Consider the following 10,193-nt stretch of genomic DNA (forward strand, 5'->3'; position numbering starts at 1 on the left):
GAGGTGGAAGGTCCGTCATGGTCTGAGACGGTGTGTCACAGCATCATCGGACTGAGCTTGTTGTCATTGCAGGCAATCTCAACGCTGTGCGTTACAGGGAGGACATCCTCCTCCCTCATGTGGTACCCTTCCTGCAGGCTCATCCTGACATGACCCTCCAGCATGACAATGCCACCAGCCATACTGCTTGTTCTGTGTGTGATTTCATGCAAGACAAGAATGTCAGTGTTCTGCCATGGCCAGAGAAGAGCCCAGATCTCAATCCCATTGAGCACGTCTGGGACCTGTTGGATCGGGGAGTGGGGCTAGGGCCATTCCCCCCAGTAGTGTCCGGGAACTTGCAGGTGCCTTGGTGGAAGAGTGGGGTAACATCTCACAGCAAGAACTGGCAAATGTGGTGCAGTCCCTGAGGAGGAGATGCACTGCAGTACTTAATGCAGCTGGTGGCCACACCAGATACTGACTGTTACTTTTGATTTTGACCCCCCCTTTGTTCAGGGACACATTATTCCATTTCTGTTAGTCACATGTTTGTGGAACTTGTTCAGTTTATGTCTCAGTTGTTGAATCTTGTTATGTTCATACAAATATTTACACATGTTAAGTTTGCTGAAAATTAACACAGTTGACAGTGAGAGGACATTTATTTTTATTGCTGAGTTTAGCTCTATTAGGCAGGGGTGTCAAACTCATTCCACAGAGGACCGAGTTTTGGGTTTTTCATTTCAATTAACACCTTAACAACCTAACCAGGTGAGCGGAGTTCCTTAGTAATTCGTGACCTTGATTTATCAATCAAGGTTGGAGCAAAAACCTGCAGACACTCGGACCTCAAATGGTAGGAGTTTGACACATGTGGATTAAAGTAATTAACAACTCAAACTAGTTTAATCAGGTGTGTCTGAACCCTGCACCCACAAACCTTGCAAAACCCTGCACCCACCATGTAACTCCATAGACTGTAGCCTAGCTAGCTAGCTGAAACTGTTGAGTAGACCTATAGTTGAGATTTCTGATCACGTTAGGCTGCGTTTCATTATATTTTTTATGTTGGTTTGATCGCGGGGGAGGCACTAGCAATGTCTGCAGTTTTGAGTTTGGCTATTTGTTTCAAGTGTATTAGTCTTTAAATAAATCTCTTTGCCAAGTTCAGTAATCTCTCCCATGTCTTATTCGACTAGTAGTTGTTCTGAAATGTTTTTCTACATTTTACTTCTTCTCTGTTTAATATAACACACATACATTCATTATCTATCTTGGTTGCCTATCCTGACATGAAGTTAGTTCTGCAGAAAGTATTTGACTCTGATGTGTTTCACAGAAAGTATTTGACTCTGATGTGTTTCACAGAAAGTATTTGACTCTGATGTGTGTCACAGAAAGTATTTGACTCTGATGTGTGTCACAGAAAGTATTTGACTCTGATGTGTTTCACAGAAAGTATTTGACTCTGATGTGTGTCACAGAAAGTATTTGACTCTGATGTGTGTCACAGAAAGTATTTGACTCTGATGTGTGTCACAGAAAGTATTTGACTCTGATGTGTTTCACAGAAAGTATTTGACTCTGATGTGTTTTACAGAAAGTATTTGACTCTGATGTGTTTCACAGAAAGTATTTGACTCTGATGTGTTTCACAGAAAGTATTTGACTCTGATGTGTTTTACAGAAAGTATTTGACTCTGATGTGTTTCACAGAAAGTATTTGACTGTGATGTGTGTCACAGAAAGTATTTGACTCTGATGTGTTTCACAGAAAGTATTTGACTCTGATGTGTTTCACAGAAAGTATTTGACTGTGATGTGTTTCACAGAAAGTATTTGACTGTGATGTGTGTCACAGAAAGTATTTGACTGTGATGTGTGTCACAGAAAGTATTTGACTGTGATGTGTGTCACAGAAAGTATTTGACTCTGATGTGTTTCACAGAAAGTATTTGACTCTGATGTGTTTCACAGAAAGTATTTGACTCTGATGTGTCACAGAAAGTATTTGACTCTGATGTGTGTCACAGAAAGTATTTGACTCTGATGTGTGTCACAGAAAGTATTTGACTCTGATGTGTGTCACAGAAAGTATTTGACTCTGATGTGTGTCACAGAAAGTATTTGACTCTGATGTTTCAAAGAAAGTATTTGACTCTGATGTGTGTCACAGAAAGTATTTGACTGTGATGTGTGTCACAGAAAGTATTTGACTGTGATGTGTGTCACAGAAAGTATTTGACTGTGATGTGTGTCACAGAAAGTATTTGACTGTGATGTGTGTCACAGAAAGTATTTGACTGTGATGTGTGTCACAGAAAGTATTTGACTGTGATGTGTGTCACAGAAAGTATTTGACTCTGATGTGTGTCACAGAAAGTATTTGACTGTGATGTGTGTCACAGAAACTATTTGACTGTGATGTGTGTCACAGAAAGTATTTGACTGTGATGTGTGTCACAGAAAGTATTTGACTGTGATGTGTGTCACAGAAAGTATTTGACTCTGATGTGTGTCACAGAAAGTATTTGACTGTGATGTGTGTCACAGAAAGTATTTGACTCTGATGTGTGTCACAGAAAGTATTTGACTGTGATGTGTGTCACAGAAACTATTTGACTCTGATGTGTGTCACAGAAAGTATTTGACTGTGATGTGTGTCACAGAAACTATTTGACTCTAGCCACCAAATTAAGGAAATTAGAGAGGGGGGGGGGTTCTGCAAGGTCATTTTCTTGAGCTACCAAAATGATCCTGCCCACCCCCAAAGTTCTTGTTCTGTGGAAGAAATTCCACTATGATTTATCTCCCATGCAAATGGCTGAATGTGTTGCATACGTGTGCCAGGCCTTGCAGTCCCAAAATAGAAGGGATTTCGACAGGCAAGAGCCCCCCCCCCCCCTCCCCCTTCTAATTTCATTCATTTTGTGTGGCCAGAGTCAAATAGTTTCCATAGAACAAACTTCACATCAGGGTAGGATACCCGAAATTAATAATGAATGTGTGTGTGTGTTGTATTGAACATAGAGGAGGGAGTCAAATGACGGCAACCAATAAACATTTCAGAACAACTACTAGTCAATAAGACATCTGAAGACAGTAGCATAGACATTGGATGTAGGCTAAACATTGGTACCGCTTCTTGAAAATAGAATTGGGTAGATATGTTAAAGCAACCAAACATTTGTCAATGTTATATTTTATTTTGTGCATTAATTTCATTCTTACTTTATTTACTTCGTTTCTTAATTCTATAGTTATAATGTTTGTTGTATAGCCTGTTGGAATCTCAGACGACCAGAACCGTAATAATAATCACCATACTTACTTCACAAACAATAATTATACTAGTTGACTTTACGGACACACAGTAGACTACTGACACTCGCTCCGCGGTGGTCGTGAATGGGTATGAGGGATCGACACCCTGCGACCCAGACCCTACTGTTGTCTATTATACATACTAACGCCTGTTCAAATGCTATCGGAGTTCTCGGAAATTCCTAGTTCCTACTGGGATGTTTCACTTGAATGACCCCCCCAAATAGGAATAACAAGTGGGAAATTAGAAAATTATGTTGCCAATCTTATTGGTTTAAACATTGTTCCGAATTCAAAAGCACTTGAACACAATCATGTCGGAGTTACAACTTTCCATTTTCCCATTTCCCACGAGAATGTGAAGCCAGCGTAATACAGCGTTTAAGTGCTCGTCTGTACTAGGAAACTGACATTCTGACTTGCTAACTGTTTGAACGCGTTACAGTAGCCTAAGTTTATAACATGATTGGCATGACCGTAATAATCATCATGGAAAGGCCTTGGAAGTGACATAAGTGTAAGCCAACATAATTCATTATTTTACATTAACTTGTTTAACATGTAATAAATGCATTATGAAGACAATTGTGTAATTTAGGCTCCACGAAATATGTAATGCGTAATGACGAAAATCGTGTACTGTTGCCTATACGAAAAAATGCCCTTTCTGATTACAAGTGCACCAGTATCCCAAAGTATTAAACGAAATCAAGCATAGAAAACAGCATTGGCATTAATAAAACAATTTTTCCCCCACGAATTAAGTCGCACGTAAATGTGTATATTTTCTCACAAATTCTGTTAAGCAAGTCTAAAACAGTACATATAGGCATACAACTATACATTTTAAAACAGGATTAAATGAAGACAACATTTTTGTATATTCATAACGACGAATTAGCCATAAAGAAGAACAACAATTAAATATAGGCTATCGTGTCAATGGTTGTTGCAAAGGCTTGTGTGGAGCCTAGTGGTTAAATTAGTATTTTCGAACGAAATAAGTAGCACACAAATTCGTGTCTTTTCTCACGAATTAAGCAACACAAACACGCACAAAATTTGCTGAAATGCAGTATGTACACAAATGCACGAATTGAATGTGAGATTGTGTTGCCACCACTCATGTTATCAACATTATTAAATGTCCATGTGGGCTGTGCTATTTCGGTAAAACCCTATCGTTCTCTCAAACAGAGAATCAGTGAACATACAAATTCAATTAGGAGAAACGACAGGGATTATACAGTCGCAGTACATTCTAATGACCTAAACATGACATTTCTGCCTTTAGATTTTGTGGCATAGAGAAGGTTAAGATATCAGACAGGGGAGGTGAGATGAATAATACTCTGAGCAAAAGAGAATGTTTTTGGATTTTCACCCTCCATACACTATTTCCTTAAGTTCTTACATTTGAAATGCCTATGTATTTGATGTTGTACATTTGAAAATGAATTATGCCCCTATTTCAGATTACTCTGATGTTTTTCTTACACTGTACCCAAGGATTTATGAAGACTTGCTTGGTAGGTTGATGTCCTCATTGTGGTTTTACAGACGTGTTTAATACGTTTTATGTACACACTTTATTCGAATATTTATGAAATGCAAATTGTTATATTTGGTAGCAGTGATTTGTTTTTCACCTCGCCTCCAACCCCATTCGATGCGTGGAACGGATGTGGGTGGGGCTAGGTCTACATAAGGGTGCTATTTTAAAAAACTCACAAAAGTGTATTAAAGATCAGTGGTACTATCAAGAGCAGTGTGCGGGTTACTTCCTTTCCCATTTATAAATACACACAACCATCAAAAGTAAGGTAGTGCCTCAATAAATAGGTTTAGGGTTAAATCAAAATGCCAAAACATGAAAGGACAGAGGAGAAAACCTCTACTTCTCCAAACCATGTCTTTGTCAGTCCTTCCCCATGGTGACACAAGACAGAATCATTACAAAATTAACATTACATTAACTTCCTTAAAAAAAAATTATAACCTACCCAAAAATACTTGCTTCGGCTATTACCTACAGTAGATTCAGTTAAACAAAGTCTCTGTATCATCACAAAACATTCAGTCTGGAATATGAGAAAACACAGCAGTGCTGTATAATAGAAGCCATAGTACTGTGTGCTATCTCCCATGTTTCTAGACAAAATTGCTGTGTCACTCTCCACCAATAATAGCCTTGACGTTGGAGTAAAGCGCTGTATCTTCATCTGTCTCTTGTACTGGCTTACCGTTCTCTTTCTCCACATCCTTCCCTATCATCTCCTCCCCTTCCACCTCTTCCATCACACCACTCCCCTCTCCACCATCTTTTCCCCCCTCATTCTTCTTCTCTCGTTTGATTTCGACGTAGTCTGACTCTGTGGTAGTGGTCTTCTTCTCTGCCTCCTCAGGTGTCTTCTTCTTCAGTAGGGAGTAGTTGATACTGGCGTAGTCCACCTCTTTTGGTTCTTCCCCTGGGGCAGAGTGTCCCGCAGCTCCACTGGTCTGGAGCCCTCCGTTTTCAGTTCCCTCCCTCAGCTCCACCTGCAGATGTGTCTGTTCGCCCATCACTGCCTGTCCTGCATCTCTCTATGGAGAACATTACATAAATAACTGTGTTATGAAGTCTTTTGTTAGCTTGGTGGTCCCAGACCTGTTCGTGTTGTCTTGTAAACTCCTGGTGGCATGTCAATGCTAACTGAATGTTGGTGAAGCGAAATAAAGAAATGGATACTGCACCTGTTGGTCTTCACATGCCACCATTTCCAGGTTCGTGAAAGGGCTTTTGGAGTCTAAGTTCTTTGGGGTCCTCTCTTTGCGTCTAAGGAAAATATTACAAATTAAATTACTCAATATCTGTATTTTGGAGGGGTTAGCAAGCACTTCGATTACAATATGGTGAAAGGCATTGGCACTTTTGACAATTAATCTGATCTTCTTGATAGGAAATATAGGTATGTTAGACAATCTGCAATTGATTTTTAAAACAACATACTCAGTGAATAGTATCTGTTCGACAGTAATAGGATGCATGTACTTTTTATATTTCCCTGTGAAACACAGGAAGATACAACCGATGGTGGCTGAGCAGGCTGCACCAATCACAAATGCAGTAATCAGTGGTGGGTTCAACAGCACAGCCAAGATGTCTTTAGATACTTCCTCTATAAAGAGAACAACACATGTATGATTTTAGAAGTGGCTCAGAATACTAAGAATCCTCTGAAGAAAAAAGCATATTTTCTCAATCAAAGCATGTACTGTACATCTATATGTTGCATTCATATTGGGTGGGACTGGGAAGCTGTGGCTCTCTAACAAAGTATCTTAACTTATATCTTTACATCCGTGTTTTTCTTCTTATTCTTTTAGGGTGACTTGCAGCTTCTCTCTCACTCTGCCCACTTAATTTCTGCTGAAGCACAAGGTCAGATAATGTACAGTACTTACGTGTCACATTCAATTTCAGTGTCTTCTTGGTGGTGACGCTTCCATTGAAGGTCACCAGACACGTGACCTTGGTGCCGTCATGCTTAGCTGAGGGGGTAAAGGTCAAAGTTGAGAAGTGGGTTGTTGTGAAGGCGGTCAGATCCACTCTCCTTTGTGTAGTGGTGTTGTCTCTGAGCTCAGTGATGTTGTCTCCTGTCCCTCTCCATGTCCATGTGATGTTAGGAGGAGTTCCAGAGCAGATCCCCGGGGCGGTGCAGGTCAGGGTCGCTGGTTCTCCCTCTGTCAGAGGAGGAGTCAACACTGAGGGCTTATGGGTCAGAGCTGGACACAGAAAATACAAACTCTGAAGTGAATTTCACATCTGTGCACCAGACATCAGAGAAACATAATCAGAATCTTGGCATTTGTGAATTGGAGGTATGTACCTGTATGTTGCAGTCAGCGTACACATTTAATTGTACCTGTTACAGTGTACATAGTCATGCTATACCTGTTACTGTGAGTTTCTGTGGGTCTATAAATGGTCTTCCTTTCATTTTGAATTGATACTGTCCAGCATCATTCTCTCTGATGTCATTGATGATCACGCTACAGTTCCCCTTTGTCAGGTCTGTCTCCAGTAGATACACTCTGTGGTTATAACCCTCCTGAGTTTTAGAGGGATTTTTGGAGTGGAAAATTATATGATGATCCTTTTTTTTGCCATTTGCAGGGTATTTGTACCATACTGCTGCATTCTGCTTGACGCTATCAGAGGGATTGAAAGTACATGAAATAACAGCACATAGGCCAGTCTGTGCTGTTATTTCTTCTGGACTGAAGATGATGCTGTTTGTCTTTGCAGCTGATGGAGCTGCTGCAGTAGGGGCCTGTCCTGATGGAGGGAAGTAAATAATCGTGAGTAATACAGGAAGCACTTGGATACTACTTCACTTGTCCGTAACATTTTTGATGATACAGAATCATTTTAGATTAAAATGGGTTTTAATTGCCTTACCACTGCAACTACCTCATCTATACAAATAGTCATGATTTCAAAATGTATAACACTTTAATGATTAAAGGGACCCTACTTTGACATGTTGCTCTCTCTGCCAGAGAGAAGAGTAGAGTTGCCCAGATGAGGACCCACATGCTGCCTCCACTGCCTCAATTAATCAACCACAACACCAGGGTGTGTCCTCTTTTACCTCTTTCTATGGTCTCCTTGTCTGTGTCCACAGCTCTGGAGCACAGAAAGAGTATACATATGACAATATATACCTCTGTGATTAATTATGATTGATTGTGCACAAAATTGAATTGTTTCCACGCCCACCATGTGTCATGCGTAGTGATCATGTGAGAGGAAATGTGTATTTAAAAAAAAAGTGAGCACTCAGTTTGACTTGATGATGATCCGTTTTGGATCGTAGCGTTGTCAATAAAGTGGTGAATAGGGAGCTTCAACAGAGTGCAGGCCTTCTTGTTCTTTACTATGACCATAACAATTCATCCCATTGCCAGCTGTGAATACAGAGGCATTCCTAACATCTGACATGATCTTTTCATGGCACGTTTATAAATTGTTACACCCTTCTTAGCCCATTTTTTCCCAACTGTAATTTAATGCATGGAGAGAAGATTTCAAAGTCCTAGTAGTGTTTTATTTTACCCTAATTGTCTGGAATCTATTTTAAAAACCACATGGTAACAGAGTAATTACATACTTTTTACCTAAGTCATTATGGAGATTCATTGTAACAAACAAAGTAACAATTGTTTCTACCAAGGAACAAGGAGATACTCGTTTTGTTAAAGCATTTCAAGTTGTGTCCAGATTTGCCCATTTTTTTCCCAAGCACTTAAAAAATACATATTTATTTTTGCCATGCAAAGAATAAGACTGAATCAGCACATTACCTCTCTCTGTGTGCTCTCTCTTCTTGTTGACTGTGAGCCCTGTGTGAGGCTCTGATGGGTGTGGACTGTCACTTCATGTCCTCAGTCTGTTACTTCTCCCTGTAACCTGGTGCTGCAATCCAGGAAGTCCCTCTGTACTGCATACCACCCAGCCATACTGTACTGTATCTAGACCATAATCAACCCAAACACATCAACCAACCCATCAAACCCCACCAATCCACACATACCACCCAGCTATACTGTACTGTATCTAGACCATAATCAACCCAAACACATCAACCAACCCATCAAACCCCACCAATCCACACATACCACCCATCCATACTGTACTGTATCTAGACAATAATCAACCCAAACCCATCAATTCATACTGATCAACCAACACTACAATCCCCATCGCTTTTATATTTAGATAAATTATTCAAAAGCAGTAATACTATAATTTTGTGTAGTTTTAAAGCAAATGTGCATGTAGTCATAAATCAACATAATTCAATCCACGCTACTATGCCTCTTTTAATAGTTTTGGTAAATGCTTGATTTTACAGTTCTGTGTCAGCTCGTACTGTATGTGCCTGGTGGTTGTACATTTTCAAAAAGTAATATTTACTAGTTGCACAACGAAGCAAGTTTTCAAGGTGTTTTTGTAACGTTTTTTAAGGAAGTGTAATTTTACTTTTGGAATGTTTCTGTTTTTTCACAATGGGGAAAGACTGACAAAGACGTGATTTGGAAAAGTAGAGGTCAAACGATTTCTTGTTTTTTCTCTATTCCTTCCGTTTTGCATTTGAATTGCAAAACTTTCAAGGGGGCAAAACCATTCATCTTGAGACGACGGGGGAGATTGTGTACGTTACTAATCACTGAAAATATCAAAATACCCAATGGATCATGATAGTTTCTAGTCATAAAAAAGGAGGGGTGCAAAAACATACATTCGCACCCCTATTTTGAAAGTGGGGATGCAGCTGCTCTGTTTGCTACATTGCTCTGGCGCAGCCACTGTTTTGTATTCAGACCCCTTGACTTTTCTTTTTCCACATTTAGTTACATTACAGCCTTGTAAAAAATCCTCATCAATCTGCACACAATACCCCATAATAACAAAGCAAAAACTGGATTTTAGAAATGTTTTCAAATTTGTCCAAAAAATTAACAGAAATACCTTATTTACTTAAGTATTCAGGCCCTTTGCTATGAGACTCGAACTTGAGCTCAGGTGCATCCTGTTTCCATTGATCATCCTTGAGATTTTTCTACAACTTGATTGGAGTCCACCTGTGGTAAATTCAATTGATCGGACATGATTTGGAAAGGCACACACCTGTCTATATAAGTTCCCAAAGTAGACGGTGCATGTCAGAGCAAAGACCAAGCCATGAGGTTGAAGGAATTGTCCGTAGAGCTCCGATACAGGATTATGTCGAGGCACAGATCTGGGTCTGCAGCACTGAAGGTCCCCAAAAACACAGTGTGATACCGTCATTCTTAAATAAAATAAGTTTGGAACCACCAAGACTCTTCCTAGAAACAAGATT

General features: G+C 39.8%; 1 protein-coding gene and 1 long non-coding RNA gene across 8 annotated transcripts; one reads left to right on the forward strand and one right to left on the reverse strand.

Moving 5' to 3' along the window:
- Window positions 1–4,066: 4,066 nt before the first annotated feature.
- Window positions 4,067–8,737, reverse strand: LOC109902115 (myeloid cell surface antigen CD33-like). 7 transcript variants are annotated; one of them, XM_031786632.1, is made up of 7 exons: window positions 8,653–8,737; window positions 7,824–7,975; window positions 7,241–7,624; window positions 6,751–7,029; window positions 6,338–6,464; window positions 6,040–6,121; window positions 4,067–5,889 (listed from the first exon to the last, which is right to left on the reverse strand). In XM_031786632.1, exons 2-7 carry the CDS (start codon window positions 7,882–7,884, stop codon window positions 5,476–5,478), a joined length of 1,347 nt encoding a protein of 448 aa, XP_031642492.1. In that variant the 5' UTR covers window positions 7,885–7,975; window positions 8,653–8,737; the 3' UTR covers window positions 4,067–5,475. The 7 variants fall into 7 exon arrangements, with proteins under 7 accessions (XP_031642492.1, XP_020353799.2, XP_020353798.2 ...); XM_020498210.2 differs by having other exon boundaries at window positions 6,296–6,464; XM_020498209.2 differs by having other exon boundaries at window positions 6,751–7,071.
- LOC116353104 (uncharacterized) lies at window positions 7,055–7,962 on the forward strand. Its single transcript, XR_004202471.1, has 3 exons — window positions 7,055–7,167; window positions 7,463–7,647; window positions 7,849–7,962. It is a non-coding gene; the product is annotated as an uncharacterized LOC116353104 (long non-coding RNA).
- Window positions 8,738–10,193: the final 1,456 nt, after the last annotated feature.

Source organism: Oncorhynchus kisutch, linkage group LG13, assembly GCF_002021735.2.
Source record: "Oncorhynchus kisutch isolate 150728-3 linkage group LG13, Okis_V2, whole genome shotgun sequence".
Classification (NCBI taxonomy): domain Eukaryota; kingdom Metazoa; phylum Chordata; class Actinopteri; order Salmoniformes; family Salmonidae; genus Oncorhynchus; species Oncorhynchus kisutch.